General features: G+C 35.3%; 1 protein-coding gene across 2 annotated transcripts in view; it reads right to left on the bottom strand.

The window, feature by feature from the left end:
• The window catches only part of NRK (Nik related kinase), a 125,273-nt gene that overhangs the window by 3,967 nt on the left and 100,474 nt on the right, over nt 1–20,832 (bottom strand). The window contains exons 20-28 of one of the 2 annotated variants that reach the window (XM_043895901.1): nt 20,025–20,211; nt 19,430–19,585; nt 16,188–16,331; nt 14,124–14,282; nt 10,503–10,603; nt 8,563–8,706; nt 8,123–8,272; nt 5,248–5,383; nt 989–1,128 (exon numbers count right to left, since the gene is read on the bottom strand). In XM_043895901.1, the coding sequence (XP_043751836.1) occupies nt 989–1,128; nt 5,248–5,383; nt 8,123–8,272; nt 8,563–8,706; nt 10,503–10,603; nt 14,124–14,282; nt 16,188–16,331; nt 19,430–19,585; nt 20,025–20,211 (1,317 nt within the window). The remainder of the gene's footprint in view (nt 1–988; nt 1,129–5,247; nt 5,384–8,122; nt 8,273–8,562; nt 8,707–10,502; nt 10,604–14,123; nt 14,283–16,187; nt 16,332–19,429; nt 19,586–20,024; nt 20,212–20,832) is intronic. The other variant, XM_043895902.1, reaches the window with a different exon arrangement.

The following is a 20,832-nucleotide window of genomic DNA, read 5'->3' as shown; positions in this document are numbered from 1 at the left end:
TGACTTAACACCTTTTATGTGCCAGGCTGTTGACCTGTGAGATGCTTATTATGTATACATTACTGATAATTTTCAGAATTGTTCCAAGTTATTAATATTCCCATTTTTTAGATGAAAAAACTAAGGTTCAGAAAAACTAGTCAAACTTCCAGGTTCTCACATGTAGTTAGAGCTGGCACTACATCCTAGATGTACCTGATATCAATCATTGGTTCTTGCCATTATCTCTCTTTATATTATAAACCAGTACCTTTTATTGATGCCCAGTGCTTTACCCTGTTGGTTCTGATAATTCAAATCCTCTTAAATTTCTTCTAAATGTGAATGCTTCCTAGTCTTATTCAAATTATTTTTTCATGCTATTATTTCTCACAACATGTAGGGACTGTTCTGATATCATACAATTCATTTTTTCCATATAAACTATCTGAATTGGTTAAAATTGATCACATTACAGAAATAATTGCCAAATATTGATTTCCTTTTTCTTTTCTGTAAAGTGGACATGATTTACGAAGATTAAGTATGATGGCCTCTAAAGTATTTAGCACAAACTCTACTATATGATTAGGTGTTCAACATACATAATTAACTTTTTCCTTCTTCTGTTATTGGATTATGTTGAAAACTATAAAAGGCAGATCTACTCAAGCATTATCTTTCAAAATGTCATATTAATATGAACATGAAAAGAACTACACATCACAGGCAATAATGGAATTTGTAACAAATAGAGGCTAAGTTTTGCTTTGAACACAATTAGAATTTTTACATTTTTGAAAATGATTTCTCTTGAAACCAAATTTCATCATTTACCAAATCAATGTTTCTAATGCAAATTGCAAATTTATTTTTATTATATTAGGATGTCAATTTGGGAAATATAACATAAATATATTTATAGCTAGAAAGAAAACAATATAAATTTCCTCAGTTAATTTTCATTGCTTGCTTTACTTTTGCCCTAACTGGGGTATGTAAACTATACCTTGTCACCTCGGGTACACAGAAATCTCAGCTTCTTAATTGATCTGCGCTTCAGTTCACTTTCCAGAACCCTTGACTGCAAAGAGCGGACTTCCATGGCCTTTTGGCCCCACCCTGTGGTTCTCTGAGAACACTCAAAAGCTACAATAAAAAATTTAAAAATGAGAAAAACACAAAATATTTCTGCCAGTGACGGAAAATTATAACTACAGCTAATGTTTGATTATTAAGAGGGACATTATTACAGTTTGGATTAATACATTCTTATTTTCCTCCTTCTAAGTCAGTAGTTTGGCCATTATGCTGCTCAACAGAATGTTCAAGCTAGCTATGTACTCTCATCATTGTGATCAACTATTCACCATAGTGAATAACTAGATCTAAGTTAATTTTTGTATTTACATTCTCCAACACCACAGAAAAAGCTAAAGGTTAATATTAACCTCTTTGTAGAAAATCAAATCTAGCCACAGTCATTCTTTATTTTATAATCTAGTTGGGGTACAACATCCTGTATGGGTTTGTACTTGTGCTTAAGTGACATACATGGAAACCTAACTCTTCAAAATTAAAACTGTTAAAAAATGACTTGCTAAAATAATGACTTTAGCAACTCTAATGTAATTCAATTAAGTACCATGTTATAAACAGAACTAAAACTAATTTGACACTGTTAAGCCTTTTCTTGCTCAGGAAATTTTTATTAAGATTAAAACTTTTGGGCCCTGCTTTATATTATTCAGTGACAATAAAAATTATGACAACTGCTTTAAAACAGAAAACCTAGTTATGTAAAGAGCCATATAGTCAGCTGACACTGTAAGGTATTTTCTGACATGGTGAGCAGTATTTTTTTCAACAACTGCATACAGCAAAATTTATAAACTTCATGCACAGTCTACTTGCTGAGTCCAAGTACACAGTTCATATGGCATTAAATAATTTCTACCTTGATTCTAAAGCACATTAATTTGCCACTTAACCTAGCTACTGAGCTAGCTTATATATGAGATAGAATCCAGTGATTTAGTTGGGAATGCTTAATGATACTTGCTATGATTGCTGCATTTCTACATATTTGTTTGAAAATCTAAAGCAATGATCTTATTAGTGAAAACATTCATTATACCTAAAGGAAATGTAAAATTTAGATTGGGGAAATCTGGATCTGGGTTAGTTTTAAATTAAAAAAGAAGTTGCATTTAGACAAAAAAGAGAGCAATTGATTTCCTTAATATTAGAGTTATAAAGCAATCTTTACATGCTCTCAAATTACCCTTAATACACAGACCAAAATATCTTCTCATAGTACTCTAATTTATTTTACATATAGAGAGATGCTTTTCAATTTTAGTTACTTAAAATAGCTCTGTTTTAGGTTGGAAGTTGTCTTGCCTAAGGACAAGAACTGTAGCAGATGACTTAAGATCTTTTTGATTCCTATCATTGTTTAGTGGCATAAATATAGGGGTTACATTTCCCATTTGAGCTAAATTTCCTTATTCTAATTTCTGATTAACAAATTGATCACAACCACTGCAAAGGTTAGAACAAGGCATTATTTTCTGTTTCTTTTGCCCCAGATCTGTCAATATATTGACAGCATTCACAAAATAGTTTTAAACCCTCTGTTGAGTTCTTACCTTTTGAAGGAATTGGAGGTCTTCAGGACACTCCTTAACACTATGTATGCAAAAACAAAGGATTCTGCAGATGCAATGCAATGTGCCATCATCCATAGTGAAAAAATGTCCATTAAAAAAGCTCTTTCACAGAAATATAGACCAATGGAACAGAATAGAAAGCCCAGAGATAAATCCACAAACCTATGGACACCTTATCTTTGACAAAGGAGGCAAGGATATACAATGGAAAAAAGACAACCTCTTTAACAAGTGGTGCTGGGAAAACTGGTCAACCACTTGCAAAAGAATGAAACTAGAACACTTTCTAACCCCATACACAAAAATAAACTCAAAATGGATTAAAGATCTAAATGTAAGACCAGAAACTATAAAACTCCTAGAGGAGAACATAGGCAAAACACTCTCCGACATAAATCACAGCAAGATCCTCTATGACCCACCTCCCAGAATATTGGAAATAAAAGCAAAAATAAACAAATGGGATCTAATGAAACTTAAAAGCTTTTGCACTACAAAGGAAACTATAAGTAAGGTGAAAAGACAGCCGTCAGATTGGGAGAAAATAATAGCAAATGAAACAACAGACAAAGGATTAATCTCAAAAATATACAAGCAACTCCTGCAGCTCAATTCCAGAAAAATAAATGACCCAATCAAAAAATGGGCCAGAGAACTAAACAGACATTTCTCCAAAGAAGACATACAGATGGCTAACAAACACATGAAAAGGTGCTCAACATCACTCATTATTAGAGAAATGCAAATCAAAACCACAATGAGGTACCATTACACGCCAGTCAGGATGGCTGCTATCCAAAAGTCTACAAGCAATAAATGCTGGAGAGGGTGTGGAGAAAAGGGAACCCTCTTACACTGTTGGTGGGAATGCAAACTAGTACAGCCACTATGGAAAACAGTGTGGAGATTCCTTAAAAAACTGGAAATAGAACTGCCATATGACCCAGCAATCCCACTTCTGGGCATACACACTGAGGAAACCAGATCTGAAAGAGACACGTGCACCCCAATGTTCATCGCAGCACTGTTTATAATAGCCAAGACATGGAAGCAACCTAGATGCCCATCAGCAGATGAATGGATAAGGAAGCTTTGGTACATATACACCATGGAATTTTACTCAGCCGTCAAAAAGAATTCATTTGAACCAGTCCTAATGAGATGGATGAAACTGGAGCCCCTTATACAGAGTGAAGTAAGCCAGAAAGATAAAGAACATTACAGCATACTAACACATATATATGGAATTTAGAAAGATGGTAACGATAACCCTATATGCAAAACAGAAAAAGAGACACAGAAATACAGAACAGACTTTTGAACTCTGTGGGAGAAGGTGAGGGTGGGATGTTTCAAAAGAACAGCATGTATACTATCTATGGTGAAACAGATCACCAGCCCAGGTGGGATGCATGAGACAAGTGCTCTGGCCTGGTACACTGGGAAGACCCAGAGGAATCGGGTGGAGAGGGAGATGGGAGGGGGGATCGGGATGGGGAATAAGTGTAAATCTATGGCTGATTCATATCAATGTATGACAAAACCCACTGAAATGTTGTGAAGTAATTAGCCTCCAACTAATAAAAAAAAAATAAAAAAAAAAAGCTCTTTCAAATTGGTCCTTAAAGTCACATGTGGATCACATTTAGCCGTTTTATAGAGATTTCAGAAGCTTCTAACTTTTTATTGATAAACTACTTTTCTCTCTGTCTCTCTTATCTTTATGTCTTCCTCCTTTCCTTCCTTCCTCCATCTCTCTCTCCCCCTCTCCTTCTCCCTTTTCCTTTATTTGCTTCATTAAACTTATCCTCCTTTCAGGGACATTTCAACCAAATCATTCTACTCTAGTATTTTTGCTGTTTATATGCATTATTCTGTTTCCTATTTAGAATTATCTCTGTAGTCATCAAGCCTCAGAGACATGTACGAGAGATTCAAGTTATTCAGATTTCCCAGATTGGTAGTCCTGTGTTGGTCAGGAAAAAAAAAAAAATCCTGGTCTAATGAAGATGAAAATGTAGTTTTCTTTGTGTTGCCATCTGGGTAGTATCTAAGAGCATTTCAGTCAGTCATATTTATCTCTTTTGTAAATGAAGGATGATGAACTCTTAGTGACAACCAATGAGTCACATATGCAGTTTTGTATTTGATTCTTCACAGGAATATTACTGGCTAAACAGAACACTATTGACTGTACAAAATGGAAATATTTTGCTCCTCTCTTATACTAGTTGGCACTCTCCTAAGATAAAGGTAAACCCCCCAAATCAGTGTTATGGAATGAAGCATTTTCAACATCTGTGTAAAATCTGCAAGCAAAAGGAGTTAAAATAAAATGATAGATTATTATGGAAAAGAATCACTTTCCTATTTTAATTACATGATTATTGAAAATGAACTACTAAGACAGCCCAAATCAGTCTCTTTGTGGTAGCCTTGTGAAATCATTAAGCATAAGAAAAACATATACATTATCTTACAAGGGAATAAGTATGCAGGACTCCAAATTAACCCTAGATGCCTTGAGAAAAAGTGACACTTCAGGAAATAGAAGCTTTTCTGGGATCATCTGAAAGGAGAAAAATTTTTCACATACCTATGGAGGATGGTATGTCTTTCCACACGTCAAGGATCTTCTTGAAGAGTTGTTCATTTGCTTCCACGGAAAGGGCTTCAGCATTGAAGGTGAGCATCATGCCAATTCCCAAGGAATCAGGTAAAATGATGATATTCTGTGGTATAATGATTTCCAGGGGCTGGAATTATGTTTCATAAGGATTTATATGCCCAACATTTTATCACTACTACTTTAATAGAAGCAGCTTGGCTGAACAATAAAGACCAAAGAGGGGTTTAAAGTACAGAGAGGAGAGAAATTTCTGTTTTAGTACTAAACAGCATGCTATCCAACACTTGAGAAGAGCTTTCCCTATGTCATAAGGCTGTTACTTTTTAATATTCTCCTATATTTTTAGGAGAAAAATCTTGTCTGTAAAAAGCAGAATATATTTCTAACAGAAATCTGTTGAAGTTTCACTAAGTATTATGTATAATGATAGAAGAAACATCACTTATTTGATTTCAGATTCATTTTAGCACATTAATGAATACTAAATTTAGTAAGGAATGAACCAAGTAACAAATACAAAATCACTGGTTATCAACCAATTCATTCAAATCAGAAATAGAAAATTAAAATAGCTTGAGCTTAAATATTTACAAGGAACAGCTTTATAATATTTTTCACTGCTTGAAATGTAACAGTCATCCTCCCTTCAAAAAAAGTATAGAATTTATTATCCAATTTACATAATCTTAAAATATCTTGAATTCAGAGAGGTATTAGGTGATGAAATATTAAGAAATATCTAATTTCCAAATTTCATGATGCATAAAAAATGTGACAAAACTTGCCCAAACTATAGATATTGTCACATTAATCATATTTCCCTTAAAAATGAACAATCAATTCCTCTTATCATGTCTCCAATTTAGCAATTTAAGGGAAAAAAATGTCAGAAACTATACTTGCCAAACCCAGTGCACTCAGGCCAAGTGCTTGTGGCCATGCCTCAGTCTCAGCAACAACAATTCTTAAAACTAAAATGGGGATCCAGAGGCGAAAGGCAATTTTAATGCGTTCCCTGGGCACTCGCATGAGCAACTGAATCAGAAAAGAGGTGAAGGAAGAGAGAAAAAGAAATTGCAAGAAAAAAGGTTGTCTCAAAAATTTTGTTTAGAATAGAGCTGAGCTGCTGTAAATCCAGAAAGCCTCAGAGGTAATTCTCTTGCTTCTCAGATGATTCCTGAAGTAATCAGATATTCTTTTAGCACACATATTCTTTTAGCACACAAACTGCCTTGTAGCTTTATAGCTTTTGTAATCTAGCACTTTTGGAAAAATTATTTTTAGTACATCCTGTTTCAGAAGACACTCTCTCCTCCCTTATATTAGAGTCCTTTCTCTTTTAATGGGTCAAGACACCAGGGCATTTAGCTAAAAATTCTATTTTTGAATTCACTTAAGGTACCCTAATTAGGCCAGAAAATGATTTAAAAAAAAAACTCCTCTTCTCTCATTATTTCTATAATAATTAACAGATTGCTTGAAAAGAAAGTAATTCTTCTTGCTTAGTAGTCAAGTTGAACACAGAATTCAATCTTACTGAATGACTTTTCAAATAAGTATAAACTTGGATCAATATTGCGGTTTTCAATAATGCATGATGTGATGTAAAAAAATAAGATGCAGGAAGTGATGGAAGACATTCCAAGTGAAGAGTACTATAATACTTATACTAAAACTAACCTGAACTCATATTTAAGTGGCTTTGGCTGGGGATTGGTTCCGTGTTTTTGACATTATAAACAGTGATTTCTATATAATCATAGGTGACAACAGAATGATCATCTAATTAGATTGTTAAATCCGACCAAAACTTGAAAAAACAGTCTCCATTAATGATCTGACAATTGTTCTGTGTAATCTATCAGAGATATATGAGATAACTCTGAGAGCTGTGCAAAATATCACATTACTACAGTGACTCAGAAGTACAAAACATTTTCTCCTGGACTTTTGTATAACACTAAACTGTTAAAACTTTAGTGTTTGACAAAATGGGGAATTTAAAAAGATTTGTTGAATCATCTCTTCCTTTTTAATATAATCTTCAACAGGAAAAATGTCATTTCTGCTATTAAATGTATATTGTGTGTGTGAACGTGGAGGTATTATGTTATGTTTGAGCTCTTTATATAAATGATGTGTATAGAATTTTTTACAACTATCCATATTTTAGATGCTGTGCCGTATTTTCATGTTTATAATTATTTAAGAGTTGAGAGTTGATATGCATTAGCTTTTAAAATGTTGAATCCTTTGATCAGAAATTCTAAGTATAAAGTATACTATAAGAGAATACTTTATGATAACTTGCTATATATCATAGTTAAAGTACTACAACCTGGATAAAAAAGGGCATATACATAATAATGCATAATGAGATGCAGAGAACTAAAAGCAAGGGTTGTAAACTCATATGTCTAAGAGGGCCAGTTATTATAAATACATAAACATGGATGGATAGAGAATGCATAGCATATGTTCCATCTAAAAGTGGGCAGGCACCAATTGGTTCCAGTTGATTATGGCCAGATAGTAATGTTGGATCATTGGTTTTTCAATAGAAATCCAGACTTTAAGTGTAAACTAGGGATATATTCATTTAAAAACAAATACAAAACATCACTGTGCCAGACAAAGTCTATCCGCAGACCAGACTTAGCACTCTGGACTAAGAAACCATCAGTGATTTTTGTTTATCCATTACTACCTTCTGGCACTCAGTACTTACCTTTTAGGTCTCAGTCCTAATATAGATATTGGTGCTCGTATTTTTAAACCTTTTAAGAGTTTCACAGTTGGAAATACTCAAATTGTGTTATACAATAATTTCTAAGGATCTTACGTTACTTGGCAGGGTCACATCAGACATAACCTCAGATTCTGCATCAATGATGTGATATCCATCTGCTGAGCTGAAGAAAATCTTTAGTCTTTTTTCAGAACCAATAGCCAGGTCAACTGTCACTGGCTTATGACCAAGTGTTGGAAACACCTGTAGGTATAAAACCAAATATGGCCAAAAGGCCAAAAATGACACTCTGTCTAAGGTGAAAATTCTCCCGCCCATTTGCTTAACAGGTGTATAGAACCCAGAACTATTTTTTAAATTACATAATATATTTAAAGACCTATGTATTACAACTTTTCTTAGATCTGTTAACTCAACAAGAACAATTATATTCAGTTTCTAAATATTGAGTTTTCCTTCAAAGGCCAAATCTCCAAAAACCATAAGAGTCTTATATGGCCTTGTATTCTGTGTGCTGTCTTTAAATTCCTTGCCTTGAGCTTCAGCAAATGAAGGAGCTCATCTGGTCTCTTAAACCGGTTTGCAGGATCAGCTGCCTGTATTTTTGCCAGTATTCGTATATAGGCTTCATAGGACATGTAGTCTCCTTCGGAGTCTGCTGATTGATCAATGCACACTTGGTAGGGAATGAGAAAGGCCAGACATGTTAACCTACCATAGATTGGGTGACTCTAGGCTCTTATGGTTCCTAGTCCAAGGAAACAAAAAGCCAAGTTCAGGTTACAGTAGAGGACTGGGCATCACAGGTTTCACCATACTGAACTCATGTGGTGGGATTCAAGAACTGGAGTGAGGACTTAGACAAGGAACTGTATATCAGGCCAGACAGACTGTTGGTACTTACCTTCTTTGCTTCCCAGTTCCATACCAGGCAGCTCTGACCAATCAGCAGACACCCAGGAACAAACTCATATCCAAATACTGACAACTGACCCAATGCCCAATTTAGGGAGATCAGATCAGGGATGTGATTTGTGTCAGGACAGACCCAGACTATCTATATAGTAGTCTATGCTATTTATAAAAGAACATATTTATCATACAAATGGCTCGGCTGGTAAAAAATCCGCCCACAATGTGGGAGACCTGGGTTCGATCCCTGGGTTGGGAAGATCCCCTGGAGAAGGGAAAGGCTACCCACTCCACTTGTCTGGCCTAGAGAACTCCATGGACTATATAGTCCATGGGGTAGCAAAGAGTCGGGCACGACTGAGCGACTTTCACTTTCAGACATTTGAGGAGCAGTCATAAACATTAACCCATCTATATTGTACACATGTGATGTTTTAGCCTATAAAATATAATATGTAAACAGATCCTAACCTAAGATATGATTGTATTTCATGAATAACTTGCTGGGGTCTATCATGATGTGTCCTTATCAGTGCTTTGAAAAACTCCACGAACGAACCAGTTCAAAATCTCCTAGGATGTTTGTTAAAAATATAGATTCCCCAGGCCCCACTCCAAACCTACTAATTTGGCCTGGAGTTGTGTCTGAGATCTAAACTTTTAACAAATGCTTCAGATGACTCTAAGGAGCTACTGGACTCTATGTAATACCACCAGTTCATTAATCAGTCTTTATTATTACATAATAAATACAGAATAATTGTACTTATGTTGAGTTCTGAAGCACTGTAAAAAGATAATAAAGATAAAAGTAGTCTCCAGTTTAGGAAATGTGATTAAAAATCATCAGCAACTTAATTGTTTGTGACACTAAATGGTTACCTTATGAGGCTGATCCATAGAAGTTCAGTTAAACCAAAATAAGGGTGGAAACAGTACTTGTAATCCAAATAAGCCTAACCAGCATTCCTTGTAATAGTTCTAGAGAGAAATGTGTTTAGAGATCCAGCTTGGAAGGAATATAGAGCCACCCTCTCCTCCCCACTCCCACCTATTATAGTCCTGGTCATGAGAGCAAAGGCTTTCTTTTCCTTCATTCCTCTACCAGGGGGTTCCCCACTCTACCACTGTCACATCTTTCCTTACCTTCCCTCTGCTCTCCACCCCCCACTAAGAGAGAACAGGGACTTTCTCAGCTTCAAGTCATTAGGGTGGCACCCAAAGCTTGTGTTTGTGGCTTTAGAAGAGGAGGTCTTCATGTTAACTACAGGAATTGGGAGTGTGGAGCTGGTAGGGAGTTCCTGTAAGGGGAGGTGAGGTCAGGGATTTCCCTCACAGGTCCTGTAAGGTTCCTGTGAGGTCAGGGATTTCCCTCACATTCTCCCTTGGTTTGGTGCCTGTGAATTGTCTAGAAAAGGGTTAAATAATAATTATTGGCATGGTATATTCAAATTACATTAACTGTAGAAGAATAGCATCTATATTTCTCCTACTATATTCCAAATACTGTTCTGTTTACAATTTCTCAAAAGAAAACCCAAAGAAAATGGAGAGCACTCACTTTAATGGCAGTGCTTTCATCAAAGGACTTTGGTGCCCATGCATACAGGTGAATCGATGATTTCAAAGCAATTGCAATATATGTTGTTTCTTCATGTTGGACTACAGTGATAAAATACAAAGAAGTAACAATGCCACAGGGTTAACAAGAATGCTCAAGTATTTATATTTGTTGTTAAAAATGTCATAACAATGACAATTAAGAAGGCAATAGCATCCAGAGTGATTTATGGATTCAATGCAATCTCTAAAATTCCAATGGCCCCCTATGCATAAACAGAAATGCTGATTAAAATTCACATGGAATTGGAAGAGGCCAAAATGCTCTTGAAAATAAAAAACAAAGTTGGAGGACTCACAGTTCCCAGTTTCTAAACTTATTATAAGCTATAGTAATCAAAACAGCATAGTACTGACATAAGGATAGGCATATAGATCAATGGAGTAGAACTGAATGTCTATAAATAAAGTACATTCATGGTCATGGTGCCAAGAATATTCAATAGAGAAACAAAAATTTCTTCATCAAATGGACCAAAAATAAGAACAAGAAAACGCAAACAAATAAAAATTCTAGTAGGCAATGAAAAAACACCAACAGAAAAAAAAAAAAAAAAAAAAAAAAAAAAAAAAAAAAATTTCTTCATCAAATGGTACTGAGACAACTGAATATCTACATATAAAAAAATTTAAAAAAATGAACTGGATGTCTTACCTTAATCCATATATATGATAATTAACTTGAAATGGATCAAAGACCTAAATGTAAGGGCTAAAACTATGAAGCTCTTAAAAGTAAATATAGAAATAAATCTTCATGGTAATAGATTATCATATTTGACACCAAAAGCATAAACAACAAAAGAAAGAAACAGCTAAACTGGGTTTCATTAAAATTCACTCTTCTATGTATCAAAGGACACTATCAAGAGAGTGAAAAGACAAAGTATGGAACAGGAATAAATATTTCCAAATCATATATCTGTAAGGGTCTAGTATCCAGAATATATAAAAAATACAACTCAATAACAAAAAGATAAATAACCCAAGGGAGATATACAAATGGCCAATAAACACTTGAATGCTCAACAACATTACTCATGAGGGAAATGCAAATCAAAACTATAATATGATGTCACTTCATACCCACTTGGATGGTTAGAACCAGAAGAAAGACATTTTAAACAGTGAACTTATAATGGATAAACAAAAGATGAAATATTTATACAATGCAATGCTATTTAGCAATAAAAAGGAATACTGATACATGTTGTACTCGTTATAGCATGGATGAACCTTGAAAACATTATGGTATGTGAAAGAAGCTTGTCACAAAAGATCATATAATGTGTAATTCCATTTAAGTAAATCGTGGAGAAAAGACAAATCTATAGCAGAGAAAGTAGATCAGTAGCTTCTTCAGATTATGAAGGGAATAAGGTAAGAGAAATTAAATGTGCAGTGATTGCTAATGGCCATGATGTTTCTTGTTAGAATGATGAAAATCAGATCATGGTGATGGTTACACAACTCTATAAACATACTGCAACTCACTTAACTGTACACTTTAATTGGGTGTATTTTGTGGTATATAAATTATTTCAATAGAGCTTTTTATTAAAGAAAGCGAAAGTTTATAAAAAGTATATGTTTGCCCTTGGCCAGACCTTCTGGCTCTTATGAAATATGTTGTTATACTTCTAGATTTATGTTTGTGCTAAATCCCTCTTCTTTGGCAGAGATACTGCTGCTGTCTTCTCTAGCCAGACTTCATTTAAGACTAATATATAAGAATTCTCTCTCTCCTTTCCTCTCCCTTCCTCTCTCCTTCTCTCTCACTCTGTGTCTCTGCCTCTCTGAGTCTAGCTTCACCTTCTTTCTTTCTTTCTTTTAACTGTTCAGAAGTAGGTCAAAGAATTATTAATAAATTCCCCAACAAGCAAACAAATTCTCTTTTAAGCAAATACTGGTGATAATTTTAATATATGGCAATAATTGGTATCAGTCCACTATTTTGTGGACCTTGGAAGGCTATGAAAATACCATGCAAGTATGGTTATGTTGTTATTCTCCTTTGGGAAGGAGCTACTGTTCCACTCATCAGTAGGACAAGTGTTATTGGTTGTTATGAGAGCTGGGATGGATTGGAATGCAATCAACCAGGAAAACTAGACTAAACTAGCCCATCTGTTTCACAAACGCACAGGACTATCTTTGCAAGGTTGACTCTCTTTGTAAACTCTCTCTTATTGAACTAAAAACTTGATTTTTAAGTTAGTAAGAGGTACTTCTGCTATATCAACTTCTGGGTTGACATCTGGGAATATTAAAGTAGTGATACACAAAACTAGAAGAAAATAGTATATTTATTTAATGCTTAAGTTGTCTGGGCACTCATTTCTACCTTTATTTGTGTGTATGTACATATGTATACGGGTTTCCCTGGTGGCTCAGATGGTAAAGCGTCTGCCTGCAATGAGGGAGACTCAGGTTCGATCCTTGGATTGGGAAGATCCCCTGGAGAAGGAAATGGCAACCCACTCTAGTACTCTTGCCTGGAAAATTCCATGGATGGAAGAGCCTGGTAGGTTACAGTACATGGGGTCACATATGTATACATATATGAAACCTATCCTGGGAAAGCCTCTTAGCATGCAGAACAGAAATGGTCAGTCAGGATAAAAATATCCTGCCACAACTCATATTATGTGATTCTAACTACCTCTTACCTATGCCACTAGCTCTGACTGATAGACTATTAGTAAAGAGGAAAGAAGAGAAAAAAAGGCTAAGAGTAGAGGGGATTTGCTTCAGAAATAGAAAGAATGGGAAAACATTACTTCCAAGTTGTTGAGAGATGACAGCAGGACTCTGAGACCCTGGGTTTGCTACTCCATTCCACAGTGGATGGTTGTGAAGACAGAGGGGATATGAAAACACACTAATCAGACAGGAAATATTTTGCAATTATACTTATGAATATCATCAGTGGAAATGAGAGCCAGCAGATAATTGATGAATTTTCTTTTTGACTCATGGTAAAGTTTCTTGGTCAGTATTAAGAGGGATTTTCCAATTTTTAAAAAAGGAATCATTATGGAATTCTATTTTATTGCTGTTCCAAGGAAAGACAATGTCATATAAATCTACTTGCAGGTTACTGAAGACACATTAACATTTATACAGTTGAAGTTAAATAGAAGCAGGAAGAGACATCAGTTAATGTGAACTAATTAGAGTGAGTGGGAAGGGAAGAAAGGAGAAAAAGTAAACTAAATTTAACTTCAATAGCTATTTCAGTCAATCAATATTTTTTCAATAACAGCCATTATTGTGACATAAAAGACTTGAAAGATGTCTCAGAGAAATGTACTCATTTTTGTATTTGAAGTTGCAAATGTTTTCCTTTCTCTACTTTGCCTTCCACAAGAATGTACTTCACCAAATGAAGGGAGGCAAAATTTATATAGCTTAAGTAAATGGCAACATATTCCAGTATTCTTGCCTGGGAAATCCGAAGGACTAGGGAGCCTGGCAGGCTACAGTCCAAGGGGTTGCAAAAGAGTTGGACATGGCAATGACTAAACAAAAACAACAAAAACAAACATGAAATGAGACTTACGGACACTGAAGTGTTCACAGCCTGTCAACTTATCAATTGCTTTGCAGGCTTCTTCTGTTTTGAGCATTTCCTCTTGTCTTCTTTTACTTTCTGGATCATCATTCAAAATCTTATTTCTCAGCCAGGTCAAATGATACACTCGAAGTCTGTTCTTACGGCCTGATAGATAAGAAAAAACACAATGTTTTAATTCAGTCTATTTTTTTTTTTTTACATATTAGAAGAACAAAAAAAGGTAAAGGTATTTTGTCTTTTTAATCAAATCTTTTAATTAAAGTAAAAAGCATTTTTGAAAAACTATACTGCATTGAGTCTCCCCTTTAGAGTTTGGAAATATGATAGCAAAGTTTCTTGTAGTCTCTAACTTCCAAGAGATAGCTGAAGTGTCTACCAGCTAGTGATGTAGAAGTGAGTGTACAACACTTCTTTGGAACAGGTTAAGACTGCTACTGTGTGGGCAACAGAATTACCATCCATTCATTTGTACCTTAGCTTTTTATCTAAGCCATGACTTTTTTGGGACTCAGAGACCTAGAAGCTATCTCCGGTAGTGTGCATATATGAGAAGATATGTCTGGTGTATTGTTAGGCATCCTCAGCCAGTGAGATAGATCTCTCTTTTTGTACTCTTTCATTCCAGTAAACTTACAAAGAAATCAAACAGTTTATTATTTTTTTCTCAGCCCAATCTATCTTTAATGTTATTTTGCTAATTGTAAATCCCATCAAATTCTTACAGTTCTTTCAGAAAAACAAGCCATTAAAATCACACATTTATCTTCATATATAGTGACTTTATAGTCATTTTTAGGATTTATGACTATAAGATTTCTAGACCCAACAATAAGATTCTTATTCATGTAATCTTAAATGTATTTTTATACATTTTTGAGCAGTGTTAGAATTCAAGTATCTATATCTACTGTCAATCTGTTATCAAATAATGAAGTTGAGCTCCAAACTATCAGGTATCTTTCTATACTGACATTCTCTGTACTATCTGATGCAAAAATAATCCACATTTAAAAGAAACTTCAGCAATAAAAAGAGAATATTTGGGTTAGAGAAAGCTGGATAAAAATAAATCTGTTATCCAGATGTGCAGCCTGCAAGCCATCCAGATGTATTCAAAAACTAAATGTTGCTTCCGTGTGCCTCAAACAATTATAAATGAATGACCATAAAAAATGATTTAGAAAATCATGATTCTTTGGTATATATTTCTAGAGGATTTTCTCTAACCAAAACTTAAAGCAACATTAATCATATTTAGGACTATACATAATCATTAATTAATGTGCAATATCATTATTAGGTACAGACAGGAAATATATAAGCACATAAAAATTACTGTTATTAGCATCATTTTATTCTACAGTTAAAACATTTAACATTTTTTCCTAATCTTTCAAGAGTAATTTTTTGCCTAAAGTCAGCATTAATGTTAGTGCTTTCCTGATACCAAGTACTATTTGGTAATCACAATAATTATTAAAATCCATATACTTGATCTCTCATATTCCAAGGGTCAGGCTCTGACTGACCCAAACTAAAAAGTTCAACTACTATGTGGGAAGAATAGAGGAACCATTCTTGTTACTAGCCTTATGTGTAGACCCTTTTTATAGGGCTGTGGTAGGTACAACAGAGTTTCATTTTTACCCAGTTACTGGCCTCTTTGTTCCTCCTTGCTTCTAACACATCACAGGAAAGGTATATAGTGGAGGTTACTGTGGTGGTGAGTGCGTGGGTGGCTGAAGCTGTGACTCCCGAAGTTGTGCATGGTTACTGAGAGAAGACCTGATAGGATGCAAATAGCATGTATTTTCCTTTCCCTGACCTAGTAGAGGTACATTGCAATCAAATATCCAGACATCAAAGGAGAGTCAGAAGTTTAAATTGTAAATAGTTAAGAAAATACAAATAGGAAAGCCTGCTGTCCCAATTAAAGATTATATTTACAGTGCTTTCTTAGGAACACTTTCACTTGAGAAAGTCTTTAGCCCAGTTTACAACCTAATTAATCTGCATAATGACTCAGCTAATTTTAGTTCTAAAACAAACCGGAGATGGTAATCAGCAAGTTGAGTGGCTCTACAACTTGAATCTGACGGAATGGTCTTCTCTTTATAAGTTTAGTAATGTCTGCCTTTCCACTTCTGTCCATCAGATACAGATTCGATCGAGTTCCCAACAGCAAATTCACTCCTGTTCATATATAAAAAGAAAAGTGCTATATTAGCTCAGATTATGTTTTTATAATTGCATTTATATTAGTATTTTTGCTCCTCCAGTGTGCTGATCTATGTAAAGGTGATGTCTGTCATTTTAAATTACTGTTGACTTCATTCTGTGTAACAGGGAACTCTCTACTAACAGAACAAATTTATTTTCATTAAAATATAGAAAATAACACCCTCTGGTAATATTCTACTGGCTGGAGTCTGGTATGCCATCACACAGATAGAACTTTATGTATATCTTAGTACCTTTTAGTAATGTCCCAAGCTTTACAAAAATCAGTTAACTCTTTTGAAAGTTACTATAAAACATTCATGAGGCCTAGTATATATAAAGGCTATGTTAAAAAAAATTTAATTATTTTTTAATTGAAGGATAATTTCTTTACAGAATTTTGTTGTTTTCTGTCAAACCTCAACATGAATCAGCCATAGGTATACATATATCCCTTCCCTCTTGTTGGTTTCTCATTCCTAACAGGGATTTAACACTTTTAAATAATTATATGCAAATTATTTTAAAATTGAATGATTATGTGTTCATGCATATATTAAAAAACTTATATTGCTGAATGTCTATAAAATTAGTTCCTATTTCATGTATTTACATTCCTATACTCTGTTATTTGTGTGCCGGCTCTATTCATTAAAATAGAAGCACTGTTTAAAGACTGAATGAGAAGACTAAAATAGCAGATTCAACTAAATTTAAAATGTACTTCAAATGGGGGTCAGGATCAAGACAGTGGAGTAGAAAGACCCTGAACACACCTCTTTCCATGGGTACACAAAAATTACAACTATTTACAGAGCAACTGTCTATGAGAATGACCTAAAGGCTAGCAGAAAGATTTTCTGCAACTAAAGACATAAAGAAGGAGCCACAAGATGGGAAGGAATGACAGAGATGCAGTTTAGTAAAGACCCATATCCAAGAGCTGATGACTCATAAACAAGAGGTTCTTCCCAAGGAGTTTGGCATCCAAGATGCACATTGGGTTCTCCAGCCCGGGGGTCTGGCACTGGGAAGATGAGCTCCTAGAACAACTGGTTTTGAAAATCAAGTGGCTTCTCTGGTGGCTCAGAGGTTAAAACGTCTGCCTGCAATGCGGGAGACCCAGGTTCAATCCCTGGGTCGGGAAGATCCCCTGGAGAAGGAAATGGCAACCCACTCCAGTATTCTTGCCTGGAGAATTCCATGGATGGAGGAGCCTGGTAGGCTATAGTCCACGGGGTTGCAAAGAGTCAGACATGACTGAGCGACTTCACTTTCTATGTTCAGGAGAGCTGAAGGGCCATAAGTAAAAGAAATTCCATTCTTACAGGGCATGCACAAAATCTCATATGCTTCAAGTTTCAAGGCAGACACAGTGGTTTGAAAGGTGCCTGGGTCAGACCCAGTTGTTGATCTTGGAGAATCCCCTTGGAGAGGCACGAAGCAGCTGGGACACCTTTGGGGACCGAGACACTGGCAGCGGCCATTTGGGGCATCTTATTTTACCATGATGACACATATTACAATCTTTTATATTGAAAAATATAAAACCACAAGTTATTAAAATGGGTTACTAGACATTAAGCTCATCCCTGGGTAGTTGCCTGGTTGAAATGATAATGAAGTAGACTGCTTTTTTGTTATCTGACACATTACATTAGTAGAACTTTGAGGATGGCTTATTTTTTTCTCTCACAAAACTATAATATTTGCTATAGTGCTCTATTTTTAATTTAAAATTCTGTCTCCTGTTCAATCATACATTAAGCAAAATCTATGAAACTGCAGGTTGGAGGTTAGCATTTATTTTGGCTTTTTCACTTCCTTACATTCATTTATTCTGTTTCATTTATGATTCAGACTGGCTTGAGGTAAAAAAATTGTCTCAGAATTACCAAGTGGCTAAAATTCTTCTGGAATAAAGGATTGACGAAGTCTATCAAAGTTAAGATATTATACAAGGAATTTTGTCTACAAATCCTCAAGATATTTTAAAAACAAGAACTTGAAGAAATTTCTTGCAATAATCTCATTAGGTACTATACATTGCATTCTATCACAAATTAAAAATACTAAGCTTGAATCTTCGAATAATTATAACCTATATCTTCAAATAATTATAACCTAGTCCAATTTTCGGAGAAGGCAATGGCACCTCACTCCAGTACTCTCGCCTGGAGGGTCCCATGGATGGAGGAGCCTGATGGGCTGCAGTCCATGGGGTCGCAAAGAGTCGGACACGACTGTGCGACTTCACTTTCACTTTTCACTTTCAGGCACTGGAGAAGGAAGTGGCAACCCACTCCAGTGTTCTTGCCTGGAGAATCCCAGGGACGGGAGCCTGGTGGGCTGCTGTCTATGGGGTCGCACAGAGTCGGACACAACTGACGTGACTTTGCAGCAGTAGCAGCAGTCCAATTTTATATTTTAGCAAAGTTAATTCAGGTTATAAAGAAAAACAGAATGAACAGGAGAGGGAGTAATTCAAACATCAAACTGAACTGAGTGAAAATAAATAAGCAAGTTAACTACTCTCTGTGTGTAGATACATGTGTATATGTATGTTTAATAACATATACAAACACATACACACACACACACACATACTTGGAAATGAGGAGGGCATGGCAACCCACTCTAGTATTCTTGCCAGGATAATCACTTGGACAGAGAAGTCTGGTGGGCTATGGTCCACAGGGTCACACAGAGTCAGATAGGATTGAAGTGACTTAGCATGTGTGCATAATTGAAAACAGTTGTACTCAGTTAACTCAGTCGTGTCCTACTCTTTGCAACCCACTAGGCTCCTCTGTCCATGGGGATTATCCAGGCAAGAATACTGTAGCGGGTTGGCATTCCCTTCTCCAGGGGATCTTTCCAACCCAGGGATCGGACCTAGGTCTCCCGCATGGCAGGTGGATTCTTTACCATCTGAGTCACCAGGGAAGCCCTGAAAACAGTTTGTCAATAGCAAATAAATATTTTATATCTGTGCTTTCACACTAGTTTTTATATAGATAAAAATGTACTCTTTAAAATACAACAACTCAGTTTTAAGAAATCAAACTTACCCCACAAAGAACCACAGCAGATCTCAGAAGTGAGTTCCTTTTCATACATGTGGATTAGTGGTTTTTTACATTCATAAGAGACATATAATGGGTTAACGTTAACATCAGAGGGTCGCTTAGATGATTTCTCAGGTACTTCCACTAATCCAGCATATACTGTGAAGAGAAGATATTGAGAGAACTTACTACTGTGTACACCATATGCACTTGAGTGTTTTACAAATGAGACACAGTTTAGAAAAATTCATTTTACTTTATTGTATTTTATTTTTTATGGAGCTATCATTTCTATAACTCATATATCATCAGATGACACAAATCAAGACAGAATATATTTCTGTATATGAATGCATTTCAAGTTACTGTGATTAGATATCAAATAAAATCTAGATGAGGGAGCCAATTTCTCAATTACAGTTCGAATTTAGGTGCTATAAGGATTTAGTGAAGAGTAGATTTAAAAAAATCCATCAGAATTTATGTCAACTGAGTATCAGAATGACTTGATTCTTTTCTGATAATGAACCAGTGGTCAAAAACTGTATTTAATATGAAACAGACTGCAGCAATTGAAGATTATATTAAATATACTTACAGATGGCACTGGCAAAGTCAGCATTTGCAGTCCTTTCAGAATCATTGGAGGGAGATGAGTGGCTGGCAGAGAAACCTGATTCTGTTGATACTTCTGATATATCCACAGTGTCATTCTCAGCATCAAGTACTGCAGGTGCAGCACCTGGGGCAATGGCATTTGAGGCCTCACTTCTACTGCCTGACTCCTAAAAGATGATCAAAAATTGATTTTGACTTTATTAGGAAATTAACAGTGAGAGAAATGTAAGATGCCTAGGGGTTACTTGAAAGAGGGAATGCAAATTTTGTAACATCTGTAATTCTTGATCCTTATAAAACCTACATTTACCAGTAGAACTCAATAATGTTAGCAGAAAAGAAAGAACTAACTTATATTGAGACAACTGATGTCAGAACAGAAATTCATGGAGCATGAAATCCTCAGATATATAATTTGAGGACTTAAAATGTGTGGAATTTTTACTATGCATCAGATATCCTGTTAGGCATCTTATTTACAGATTGTTGTGAATCCTTGCAACAACACCAAAAGTAAGTTTGATTATCTCCCTTTTACTTATAAGGAAACTAAAGCTTATTGAAGTTAAACAATCTATTCAAAGTCATGTAAATAATTAGGGGGATTAAAGTTTGAAGCCAAAGTCTGTCTGATTCCAAAGCTTATGCTTTCAGTTACGTTATGTCAAACAGCTTCATGAAAAAATAAAAAGTACTGTTGTGCTGGATTCAAGTTCATTTTGTCAAAGGACAAAGCTAATGATAGAAAATCAACCAACACAATTTCAAGAGTGCGAAAATGCTTCAGT

The sequence above is a fragment of the Cervus elaphus genome, chromosome X, assembly GCF_910594005.1.
Source record: "Cervus elaphus chromosome X, mCerEla1.1, whole genome shotgun sequence".
Classification (NCBI taxonomy): Eukaryota; Metazoa; Chordata; class Mammalia; order Artiodactyla; family Cervidae; genus Cervus; species Cervus elaphus.
The sequence above is the reverse complement of the archived record's forward strand: the minus strand, read 5'-3'. Positions and strand labels throughout refer to the sequence as shown.